At 34.0% G+C, this 13,347-nt stretch overlaps 1 protein-coding gene across 4 annotated transcripts in view; it reads left to right on the top strand.

The window, feature by feature from the left end:
* Positions 1–13,347, top strand: part of YTHDC1 (YTH N6-methyladenosine RNA binding protein C1) — a 34,741-nt gene that overhangs the window by 12,546 nt on the left and 8,848 nt on the right. For 2 of the 4 annotated variants that reach the window (XM_068542861.1, XM_068542860.1), the window contains exons 5-10: positions 3,374–3,463; positions 3,930–3,983; positions 4,554–4,648; positions 6,169–6,277; positions 6,359–6,476; positions 12,477–12,561. In XM_068542861.1, coding sequence (XP_068398962.1) covers positions 3,374–3,463; positions 3,930–3,983; positions 4,554–4,648; positions 6,169–6,277; positions 6,359–6,476; positions 12,477–12,561 — 551 coding nt within the window. The remainder of the gene's footprint in view (positions 1–3,373; positions 3,464–3,929; positions 3,984–4,553; positions 4,649–6,168; positions 6,278–6,358; positions 6,477–12,476; positions 12,562–13,347) is intronic. The other 2 variants (XM_068542863.1, XM_068542862.1) reach the window with 1 other exon arrangement.

Genomic DNA, 13,347 nt, shown 5'->3' with positions numbered 1-13,347 from the left:
TAATTGGCAGCTGAAGTGCTTCTAGCCTTTTGCTCACTAGAGTTCTAGGTTTGGGAGTTCAGACAGGTTTTGAAGGGGGCTAAAGAGTTAAACTGAATAGATGAGTAGTTGGGTTTGATATTAAAAAAAAAACTTGTGGAATCTTTAATTCTACTATCCCATCATACTTTTTGCAAACTGATGGGATATGTTTTATAATTTATGATAATGGATAGAGAACAAAAATTGCATTGGCAATATGAATGAATGTTCATTTATCGTGGAGAATGTGTGAAACCTGTAAAAGTAGGGAACATTTTATTCTAGGAATCTTCTTTTTGGTGTCCATGTTAAGAATGATATTTCTTAGACTTGAATGTTTATCCTGTTTAAGTCAAACGAGGGAGACTTACATAAATAGGTAGGGCCTGAAATAATGTGTATTTTTAATAAGTTCCTAGATGCTGATACTTAGCAAGATACTCATTCATACTTTATGTTATTTGTGGATTAGACATTTCAGATTGAATGGTAGCCAATAGTTTTATAAAACTTGGATATTAAAACTGTTAAGAGACTTACTGTTATAAAAGAGATACCTGCCTGGAACTCTTTCCATATTAAGGGAAAATTTGTGGCTTTTCTTTGGAAGAGCTCTTATGTGGAACATGTTTTAAAGACTGTATTTAGTATGCAGGACATTATTATTTTTATTTTGGAGTGGTTTCTCTTTATAATAATGTGTGAGAGAAAAATGGGGTGGATCTGGAACTCCACTAGAGGTAAAAAATGTTTTTAAAGATTTTTAAACACAAGGGATCACAGTTTAGTTTTTGTGTCATGAATTTTCTAGATTCCAGTTTATTTTACCTTATTTTTCAAAATTTCTCAAAATTTCAGTAATTTCCTTATAAAAGTGACACACTTGGTGGTTGTTAAAGGTTTATTTGTTAGATGACTTTCAATTGTTTTTTTGACCTGAGAATAATAGTCGGGAGAGGAGATCATAAACTTAAGAGCAATGAAAGTTATTTATACAAAAACGATAAAAAATCCTTGGAGATTTTTCATGGTAATGCTATATTTAACATTACATAAAAATTGTTGGGCGAGATCTTACTTCTGCTTCTATTTCCTGCATCTTTTTTTTTTTTTTTTTTTTAAATAAATTTATTTATTTTTGGCTGTGTTGGGTCTTCATTGCTGTGCGTGGGCTTTCTCTAGTTGCTACGAGCAGGGACTACTCTTCGGTGCGGTGCACGGGCTTCCCGTTGTGGTGGCTTCTCCTTTTGTGGGGCACGAGCTCTAGGCGAGCGGGCTCAGTGGTTGTGGTGCGCGGGCTCTAGAGCGCAGGCTCAGTGGTTGTGGCGAATGGGCTTAGTTGCTCTGCGGCATGTGAGATCTTCCCGGACCAGGGCTCAAACCCGTGTCCCCTGAACTGACAGGAGGATTATTAACCACTCCGCCACCAGGGAAGTCCCTGCATCGTCTTGGTTAGACATTCTTTTAGTACTTAGAACCATGAAGTATTATTTTTAAACAGCAGCAAGAGATGTATTACCTTTGTGATCAATTTATAATGCTTAGATCCCTGACTGTTCAAAGAGGAAAAGAATAAAAGAAACATGCTAGAATTTTTGAAAGAAATTAAAAAAAATTTTTTTTAACAGTTTTATTTTTCTAATCTCTTTCATGTACATGTCATACTCATTGATTCAATGAATTCAGTTCCTTCTGTGTGCCAGACACTATATAAGAATGTGTAGTCAGTGAACAAAACAGACATAGATGAGAAAGAGATTTGGGATATGACAAAAACTCCTGTTTCTTATCTGTTGGGTGAGATTCTCAGTCATTTTATACTAAAAGGCTTCAGTCTATTCTCTTGAAGTCTTATAGTTTACCTTGAGGGAGAGGATTTTAAAACTTAAAGGTCAGGTATCATTCAAAGCCAACAAACCTGTAAATAAATGCTTTTCTCTATAGCTAGTTATATAAATTTCATTATGTTCCCAAGTTGCTAGCTTTAAATGGGCCTGACTTTGTAGTTGTGCCAATATGTACTGCTTTGCCTTTCCTTTTTGCTTTAAGTTAGCAAAATCAGCATCATTTACAAGCTTCTTGTTAACATCTATTTGGAGAAGGAATTAGTAGTAAATTACAAAGGGAAAAGTGCTTAAACTAAAAGAAAAGGAACTTTTGTCCTTGGAGTTTTCCATCTTTAAGCTAGTTTAAACCTAGAATCCCCTTTCAAGAATAGAAGTAAAATATCTTTTCTGTTCTCTTACTCATGGCTTGTACTTTCAAGTTAGAAACTAGGTTCTGCCACTCAGGAACTGTGGGACCCTAGCCAAGTTGCCTAACCACACCACTAAGTTGAGGTTTCCTTTTCTGTAAATGAGAATAATGGGTATTATGTATCTCATGAGTTTGTTATGAGGATTAAGGGAAATAATTTATTTAAAGCTTTTAAAATAGGAGTTTGTATGAAAGATCATTGATTATTATTTTTCAACATTTGTTAACTTCTATAAAAATAAGTATATGCGTTTTCTCCCATCATATTCCTTCTTTTAGCTGAAAAGTAAAGGTGCTTATAGTGGTGTAATTAAAATAACCAACAGAGACAGGAGAGTCTAATTCCATTTTGGGCCCTCATTTATATGCTTCCAGATTAAGCCTGAAATGGTTCTTATAGGTAATGCAAATCTCTTCTGTCTACTGAAGAGTCCCAGCTTTCTAATAGAAATACATAGACTATTGCTGAGATTTTAGAGTTAAATTTTAAATTGAATTTGAAAATAAGCAGTTATTCAGGAAGGACGTGGTCAGGAAGAATGGAATTGAAGATACAAAAGCAAGCAATGGCAACCAGAAGGGAGTCACTAATTTACTATAGTGTAATTTAAAAACAAAAACAAAAAACAGTTGAAAGGCTTTGGGTTCTGGGGTTCATCAGACATCTAAGAATCAGAGTTGGAATTGTGATGAAGAATGATAGTATACTTTTTAAAAAGAGGACTTAAAACAGACAGTGGTACTTGGTTCATAGAAGGGAGCACTGTAAATTTAATTGAAAGAAAAGTTGTGTTTGCTTTGCAGAATTTTTTTCCCTTTTAAAACTTTAAGACCTTTTATATATAGGATAAGTAGTTCTTAATTATAGCTGTGTATTTTTATTTGATTAAAATTGGTGGGAGAAATAACAAAAGGTCCTTAGTTTTTGAAGTGTCTGAATGGGAACATCTTCAGAAATTGAGGGGGTCAGGAAGGATTAATAATGAATAATACTTAGGGATTATGCAAAATCCTGGCGCATGATGATACATTCTTATTTGATTAACTGTACCTATATTGTAATGTTTTTAAAAATCTTGTCTGAATTCTTTTTTAGATGAGAAAAAGAAGGAAAGGAAGAGAGCTAGAGGCATATCTCCTATTGTTTTTGATAGAAGTGGAAGCTCTGCATCAGAGTCATATGCAGGTATTCTCATTTTACTTTTATTTGTGATCATATCTGACTGATTCTAATGTAATCTGCTTATAAAAAGTGTGTGGAGGCTGTAGTTTAGCGTGAACTCGTTAATATTCATTAGTATTGATTTCTGGCATGTTCAGTGTAATAAATCTAGAGGAAACTAAGCTTTTTCTTATTATTTTAATCCTGTTCTGTTACTGCTTAAGTGGAATTTCACTTTTTTTTTTCTTGGAAGATGATGATTCAGTGACTAGTTTTCTGAGTGAGAAACTGTTCAAATATTTTTAAAAACATCCAAACAACCCAAAAAGCAAAACACTCGTACACATTGAGAAGTACTTTTTTTGTGTGTGTGGGTGCGCCAGGAGGAATAATTTGTCTTGAATGAGAACTTTATGTGACAAGACTGTAGAAATTTTGTCTTATCTCTATTAAAGCTCAATCTGAACAAATGTACTTTGGCTAAATACAGGTTCAGAAAAGAAGCATGAGAAATTATCATCTTCCGTTCGTGCTGTCCGAAAAGGTATCATTTAAATTTGAAATTGTTTTCATTGCATGCTTCCTTAAAAGTCATTATTTTGCCTTATTGGTTGTCCATTAATAGTTGGTTTTAATGTAGTAATGTTCTGATATATTACATTAAGGGGAAAAAAATAATTTAGTCTTACACAGAGCTCCGTGTTCACTTCTTACTGGGTATCTTTTAGAACAGTAGCAAACATTTTAGGACATCTTAACAGTTTTTGGATGGAGTGGATGGTATATATATTTTAGTAGCATAATGGTCTATTAGCAAATTTTAAATGATTAATGTGATAAAGATCTATAAAATTTATAGCCATTTTCACACTTAAAAAATATGGATCTGATATATTAGAACATTACTATATTAGGTTTGCCTTCTTGCAAAATGCTGGTGTCTTTCTTAGCTTTGCTTTATTATGTGTTGTGGCTTAGCTTTCTAGGTTGAATGGGTGATTATGAATTTTAAAAGTTTAGCTGGGTTTTGGAGGGCTAATTTCAGTTAGTACAACTTATATCCCTCTGTGTGATAATGGCCTCTGTTTAATCAATTTGGATTTCTTTTTTTCAGATCAAACCAGTAAACTCAAATATGTCCTACAGGATGCGAGATTTTTTCTCATAAAGAGTAACAACCATGAGAATGTGTCCCTTGCCAAAGCTAAGGTATTAGCATCAGTTCTGTTGAAATGTCCTAATCTTGAAAATTTAAATGTGAAGGTGGACTTGAGTATCACTTGAGTACATGACATACTGTAATTTTCATTAAAGCTTTAAAGATCCATAGTCCAGTTGCCATGTAGGGTCTGCTTTTTTGACTGGTTAGGCAACCTAGTAGTCATTTGAGTTTTCTTTTGAATCTTTTGAAGATGAGTTTAGAAGTAAAAATATTCAATATCTGAAGAATATGTAATTATACATTGTACTGCAAAAGACGTGTTTCTTTGGATTTTTGTGTTTCTATACTCAATTGCTAGTTTATTATACTAAATACATTTTATAAAGTTTTTTTAGTTAACCAGTTTTGTTTTTTATTGCTGCTTGTTTTACACCTTGAGATTTTCTTGAAAAGAAATCATTCTTTTACAGAGAGTTTCTTTTACTTTTAGAAGTAAGATCACTTGGATTTAGAAGAAAAGGGAAGAGTTAGTTTTAGTTTAAAGCCCCACCCTGGGCTTTTTACAAAAGGGATATGCCCAGTTGCTGTAGGATGTCGTAAGGTTAATTTTTTTAAAAATGTTTTTGTTACAAAAATGCATCTACTTTTTATACCAACTATTCTAATATTTTTTTATTTTTGTTTTAAGACAGTTTCTACTGTGAGAAAGTTAAAACTAAAGTTAAGCATTTTGTAAACTGTATTTCTGTCAATATTAATAATCCTATATTTCTAACTTAAGTTGAGGGTTACCCACTAAATTTTACAGATGGAAGGAATAGTACACTAAATAGTGGAAGTTTATTCTGTTCTTTAGCTGGAGTGGATTTAGGCAGAAGTAGTTAAGCACCTAGTGATGAGAATGAGGTCTAGTATGTATCAGCAGATTAAACTGAATTAGAGGTTCTGGTTTACATTACCATTCCTGCCTTCTTAATCTTTCATGATCAAAGAATTGATTAAAAATGCTTTGGAAATAATAACTATGTTCCAGCTCTACATAAAACACAGGTCTCTTCAGTCAAACTATTGATACATGAAAATTTGAACTTAAATAGAAATAAGAGAGAAATGCTAGAAACTTGACAGAAATTCTTCACTTACGGATTTACTAACATGATCATTTTTAATTATTTGGTTAGGCACAGTTTTTAAAGAAAAAATGTACACATTGTGATTCACCTTCAAGCAAAATGTTTTTACCACAGTAAATGGTTCTGATTTTAAATTGTAGGTGATTGTTTTTATTATCTAAAATTCTAGCCCATATGATTTGATTGCCCCGTCCCCATGTGTTTACTAGTTTTAGTGATTTTGTTAAGGTTGGTAATTTTCTCCATATTTTTCGCAAGTTTTTAATAGATTATTCCATTATTTTGACATATGACATTATTCATAAATGTTCTACGAATACGTAGGACATTTATTCATTATAGCTTACTGGTAACCTTGGTCTTCTGTAAATGCAATTGGAAACATAAAAGATTTACATTAGTTTCAATCTTTGATCTTTACATCATTTATATAGGGTGTATGGTCTACACTGCCAGTAAACGAGAAGAAATTAAATGCTGCATTCAGATCTGCAAGGAGTGTTATCTTAATATTTTCTGTGAGAGAGAGTGGAAAATTTCAAGGTAAGAGTAAAAATAATTTGGATATGTAAAAACATTAATTATATTTGCATCTATATATTATGTTGTGATTTATTCCCCTAGGATTTGCAAGACTTTCTTCAGAATCACACCATGGAGGATCTCCTATACATTGGGTACTTCCAGCAGGAATGAATGCTAAAATGCTGGGAGGTGTCTTTAAAATTGACTGGATTTGCAGGTAAATTACACACTTCAGTGTAGATAATTAAAGTTGCTCTTGTTTTGAATGGGCTACCAGTTGAGAATAATGTTAAAACTCTACAGTTATTTAGTTTTAATTTATTATTCTAATTATTGTCCCCCTTTTTTTGGTGTCATTCCTAGGCTGATTGGGATCTATAGAGCTTATTTAACAATGTTAAAAGTAAAAACATTAATATGCTTAGATTGTATTGTTCACCACCTTTATAATCTAATATAGAATGCATAGGGCAAAGATTTATTTAGTCCAGAGTTTTATGTATTTCATTTGTTCTCGGCATTAATATTATGGCAGTAAATTTACAAATCAGACAGTTGCTTATGTTATTTAGCACATGTTTATGTTTAGTGATTTAACATGCCATTTTATTACTGTGGAGTGGGAAAATAGTCACCCTTTGACTTGGCTAATATAACATTTTGGAGGTGACTAATTTAGTTGTGAACAAGTAGTGTTTTTTAAGGAAGTTAGCAAATCATGTTAGTTGGCATTGTGACCTTTTGAAACTGCAGTAGTTAAGATTTAAATGTTTGTTAGAAAAGTAGATTTACTTTGAAATCTGAGTTATTTACCACTTTTTTTGTCCTTACTGAACGATTGTACATTGTTTTAAAAAAATGATTAAAGAAGTCAATTTAGATGATACAGAGAGACTTAACACTTCAGCAAATGGATAGTCTCTTATCGAGAACTGCAAAATGGGGCAGAAGGCAGAAAGCTTTTATAGGATAAATAGTAAAGAATAAGAAAGAGACAAATAAGAAAATATCTGATTGGATGGGGCCACACAGAACCTTGTTTGGGAGGAGGAAGCCCAGAGTTGGCTTGGCGTTTGGGGACTGACTGACAATATATTGGCGTTTCTGGTCAAGTGGAGCATTTACAGGGACATGAAAGTTATCTAAGTTTCAGTTTGCTGGCTTAGCACCTTGGGCAGGAGTGGCTCCATCTTGGGCTTAGCAAGCTATTTCAACAATATGAAAAGCTAATTATTTAAGTGAACTTTATATGGCATGCACAAATCTACTACCTGTAAAATTAATTTTAGCTAAATAAGAATTACCTGAAAGGGACCATATGGATTTTTTTGTATCATTAAGTCGGCTTAGGTGGATTTTTGATGAGGATAGAGGAATTGGGTAAGAAAGAAAAATGCTGTTCATATTCAGGAAGGCAAACTAGCACAAAGAAGAGACATGAAATCAGAAACCATGGGGTGGGGGGTGTGAGTGGGGTGTGTGGATGGGATAGGGAACCACCTTTTTAATAAAGCAGTCAGTAAAGAGAAGAACAAAAGGCAAAGATGGGTAGTAATGTGGGCCAGCCTAAGGAGTTAATAAACCTTTGCTGTGGGACAGTGAGGAACTATGAAAATGGGCAGTGATACAGCAGAGATAGTGTATTAGGTTGATGTTTAATAGAGTAGCAAAAAGCTATATGCGCATATAAATATATCACCATTATTCATCCCGTCATTACTTTTTTGTTTTTTTTATAAATTTATTTATTTTTATTTTTGGCTGTGTTGGGTCTTCGTTGCTGCGCGCGGGCTCTTTAGTTGCGGTGAGCGGGGGCTACTTTTCGTTGCGGTGCACGGGCTCCTCATTGTGGTGGCTTCTCTTGTTGCGGAGCTTGGGCTCTAGGCATGTGGGCTTCAGTAGTTGTGGCACGCGGGCTCAGTAGTTGTGGCTTGCAGGCTCTAGAGCACAGGCTTAGTAGTTGTGGCGCATGGGCTCAGTTTCTCCGCGGCATGTGGGATCTTCCCAGACCAGGGCTCAAACCCATGTCCCCTGCATCAGCAGGTGGACTCTCAACCGCTGCACCACTAGGGAAGCCCCCCGTCATTACTTTCTATAGGGAAAAATTAGAAGCAATCTAAATTCTCTCATATAGGAAATTGGTTAAGTAGATTATGGTTTGTCACTTAAATGTAATACACAAAAATAATTGTCCATGTAATAACATGGAAAGATACAACAAATGAAAGGATACATAATTATAATGTTGGAATGCATTGTTAGGGTGGTGAGACTATAGATGATATTCCCATACTCCATTGTACCCAGGGTTTTTAAATATAGATTTATAGTTCTTAATTTCTAAAGTTAAATCATCATCAAAATTATAAAATTTAAAAATCTGGTGGCAGTTTATAGGGAAGACAAGGTGTCAATTATTTCTTAGCAGAGATAGACATTTTTACTTATTTTTTTGGATGGATAACTGTAAAGGCCAAAGGAGAGGTTTGTTAAGTCTATGGTTTTATGACTAGAAACATTATTGGTGTCACTGGAAAATATTTGGAGGTGATGCTTTCTTAGGAGAAAAATAATTACCCAGTTTTAGATTGGTGGTAGCAAATTTTATTTTGAATGTTACTTGTTTTATGAACCTTCATTTTCAGATTATTGATAAGGAAATTTGTTTCTTAATTTTAGAAGATGAGTTTAATTTATTCACAGATTATCGTCTTCATTTTCTTCTTCATTGACTTTCTGGCTCTTTTACTAACTCATTTGAAATATTTATAGCTAGCATCAGAAGAGGTACAAACCCAAATAGTCCATTCTGCTAAGATTTTGTGTAAAATTTTGGGTAGTAATGTTTTTTATTACTTTTAAGTAAGTTTTAGGTTTACTGGAAAGAATATTCTTAATTTAAAAAAAAAATTAACTTTTTTTTTAAATACTCATAAGTGCGTTAAAGAGTAATATTAAAATACTTAAGAGTTCTGAGGGGGCACGTGTTCTTATTACATTGACATTTCTTTGAGTAAGTCACTTGAACTCTAAATTTTCTGTGTGAAATGAGAATTACATTTGACCTTCAGTGTTAAAAAAGGATTAAACTTTAATAAATATGAACCCTGAAGGCTTTGCTATCAGTAATAGTAACTGCTATTAATATATTTTCTTTTCAGATATGATAGTTATCAGAGTTTTATTTAAGCACCTTTTGGATTTAATAACTAGCCTTAAGTTTTTTGAGGTGTGGTCCCTGGATCACCTGCATCAGTAGTATCTGATTATTAAAATGCAGAATCCTTACATGCACTTCAAACCTGTAGGCACACTGGAGTTTAAAACTAGATGGTGCATGGTAGCAGATAGGAAAGGAGGCATTAAAAAGTGACTTAAGTTGCCGCTGGGAGTTAGATCAAAATAAGGCTAAAATCTATAGAATGTCATTCAACCAGAATTAAATCTACTGACTATATTGTATTTTAACCTCACCCCTTTCATGTCCATTCCAGGTAACCCATTTCTCTTTTCTTTCATGGTTTCTCGATATTATTCCTTTTAGTTTTAATGACCAAAACAGCTATCCAGCACATAAGCGCCTCTGTACAGTTTCATGTTCTTTTGTTAAATATGCCCCATTTTCTAAGCTCCTTAATTCAGAGAATCACTGCCATGTTACCTAGGGTACTCACAGTAAAGGTAATCATCTGTAGGCTTTTTCATTACATGTCTGCTCAAAAGCTGATTTTTAGGATGCCTGCTCTATAATTGTGATGACCACAGAGGTGCAATTTCTCTTAGTCTTAATCTAAGCCCTGTTTTTCCTAAGGCCTCATAGATCTCTGTGCTTTTCAGTCTGGGATTAAAACTACGGTGTCGAAACAGTGGGCAGAGGTCTCTAGAATCTAGATAGAACCAGTGCCACCAAAGAATTTTAACCCTCAGTGACTCAAACAGCTCAACCAACATATGCCCTTTTTTTGGACCTAGGGTATTTATTCCATTGCTAATGTTTAAATAACAGTGGTAACTCTGTGCGATAATAATTTGTAACCGTCCTGCACTTTCGTAGTTGTAGGTTATTTATTCCTTTCCGAAACCTTTTTTTAACTGGCAATTGAGAGGAAAAATCTGAGAAGCTATTAAAGTACAGTTTTAACTATAGATCTGCATCTGGATATTCTAGACTTTTGGTATGGACTTATTCTAGCTTAATGATAGTCTCTTTCCCCCTGCCCTCCCTGTAAAGGGTGTGTGTGTGTGTGTGTGTAGATATATATACATACACACATATTTTTATGTATGTATATACACTCTTGAACTACTCTCAATGTGTGAGGTAAGATGTCTTTTAGATGAGGCATCCAGTAGTAGTACCTAGTAAGCAGTTCTGTCACACTGTGCCCACTTCTCCCATACATTCACATCACCACCACCACAGATCATGCCACCTTGATACTTTAATTTTAGATATACTTCTCTTTTCCTGTAAATGTCGAAATATTTTCTGAGGTGTAAAAAGTGTAAAATTTGGGCGTTTAATATTCATCTTTAAGAAAATTCACATAAGGTTAGAATAAATGGTTATATAGCTTGTCCACTGGGCCAGGTTATTTGCTTGTATTTTTTCTTCTCCATTATGTCTTTGCTCAGGTCCTTTTCATTGCTTCAAATGTAACCCTGCCTTACCTCTCTACATACGGCTTTTCCTGAGTCACTTTTCTTTCAGACTTTTCCCATATGCCACCACCTTTTCCAGGAAGCATTTTCTGATTGTTTTTTCTTTCTTTCCAAAATAGATATGACCATTCACATTAAAAACAAAACTTTAGGGTACCCATTCTTTTACAAAATAATTGTGTGTGCTTGTTTACTCTCTGATAAAAGCTGTGGAAGAAAGGTTAGGAATGCAAGCTCTTTATTTTATTCATCTTTGTATGTCCTTTGAGCAGTTTCATTTGTATTGTATATATATATATAATAGATCTTTAATTAAAGCATTTATTTAATTTGGCATTACTTTATGCACAAATAGATGAAACCTTATTGAATGATGTTAATTTTCGATTATTTTTTTTTTGACAAGTACTTATCATGTGTCATGTTTGTGTTCAGTGTTGTGCTGGGTTGTTAAAGAACTATAAAAATACAGGGTATCTTTTTTTAACTTGGTGAGACCATTTTGCCCTATGGCTCAGAGAGCTTAGAGCCAGAGTTTGTTTAAATTATTTAGGTATAGCACTGTAGTGTAAGTGGAGGGCATAATTAATACATGCAAATATAGGAATTTATGAATAAAGACATTTGTATTGTCAAGAGCCATTCCATGTGTAGTGGGGAGTATTGCCTTATCAAAAGGAGGGAGGATATTTGAATCTGGGAAAGCAGCCCTGAACCAAGGATAGGGGGCATGTATTTTCATTTGGTATTAACTGCCTAGTTAAGCTTCATCTCTTTGTTGGTCAGTTATTTAAAAATGCAAGATTTTTAGGGGCTTCCCTGGTGGCGCAGTGGTTGAGAATCTGCCTGCCGATGCAGGGGACACAGGTTCAAGCCCTGGACCAAGAAGATCCCACATGCCGCGGAGCAACTAAGCCCGTGCGCCACAATTACTGAAGCCTGCGTGCCTAGAGCCTGTGCTCCACAACAGGAGAGGCCACCGCAATGAGAAGCCCGCGCACGGCAACGAACAGTAGCCCCTGCTCACCGTAACTAGAGAAAAGCCCACGCGCAGCAACAAAGACCCAACGCAGCCCAAAAAAAATAAATAAATTTATTAAAAAAAAAAAAAATACAAGATTTTTAGTACACAGAAACAAGAAATATGCTAAACATTTGATATGTTATTTCATATGCAAACTGCTTAAAACAAGTATGAAGAAGGTGGTGCTATCCTTGTTTATAAGATGAAGAAACTCAGGCTCAGAGAAGCTGAGAGAGAGCTGGGATTAAACCCCAAACTGTCTTGGTTTTAAGCTCATTATCTTATAAGCGTATAAGCTCATTATCTTATAAGCTCATTATCTTATAAGCGTATTATTTAGCTTTTTTTAATTTTGAGAACACGTGAGAACGTGGAAAGAGTGTGTCTCTGAAGGGGGCTCCCTTTCTGGGGAATAAGCTCTATCAGTCTTAAATTTTAGTCATATTTAAATCATGATTAACATAGGAATTCACTACTAAAGTAGTATAAGGATTCTGCAAAGTAATATAATGAATATTACTTTGTATTTAGGCGTGAATTACCCTTCACTAAGTCGGCTCATCTCACCAATCCTTGGAATGAACATAAGCCAGTAAAGATCGGACGTGATGGACAGGTTTGTTAACTTTAATTGATTCTTTAAAAAACATATTTAATCAACCCTTTTAAAGATCTTTATTGAAGGATATTTTAAAACCATTTTTGATTGAATTTGTGGGAGAGATTAAGGGAAAATAGTCTTATTTGGAGTTTGTGATTACTGTGATTTTGATTGATTAATCTGACCTCCGTTAATGTTGAAAGATAGGTAGCTTTATATGGTACTTCATTAATACAGTTGAAGGAAAAGTTTTCAAAGAGAATTGGCATGATTTTTACATGCTTTTTCATTATGTTATTACTGTTTAACAGATTCTGAACTTTGTATAATATATTTTAGAAATGCCATTTAATGTCTTTGCTGAAGTTTTCTGAGTAGAAGGAAGCTTTACGAAAAGGAGATAAGTATGTGTAGTCAGGTTTTCAAGTCTGCAAATGAAATCAAAAGTGTGCTGTGACTTAAACCCAAACCTGTGAACCTTACAGTTTCTACATGTAATTTTGAACCAGGTTTTCATTGCTCATAAGTGAAAATATTGGTAATTGAAAGTAAAACTTAATTTTAAAAAGTCTGTAGATTAGTCTGTTTTTCTAGTTAATATAATGTATTTAAGTGCATTTAGCAATTTATGATTACGAAAATTGTTGCCACGCTAATGTATGTTTTTCCTCCACTGTATTAAGATGGATGACTTTGTCCTGATACTTCCGTATTTTGCACAAAGAAATATTCCTTTGTTGCAGAGGGTGATTGTCACAGAGTTTTTTGTGTAGTTAACTTTGAAGATTCTACACTTTTAAT

Source organism: Eschrichtius robustus, chromosome 4, assembly GCF_028021215.1.
Source record: "Eschrichtius robustus isolate mEscRob2 chromosome 4, mEscRob2.pri, whole genome shotgun sequence".
In the NCBI taxonomy this organism is placed as follows: Eukaryota; Metazoa; Chordata; class Mammalia; order Artiodactyla; family Eschrichtiidae; genus Eschrichtius; species Eschrichtius robustus.
This window is presented reverse-complemented; position numbering and strand designations above follow the sequence as displayed.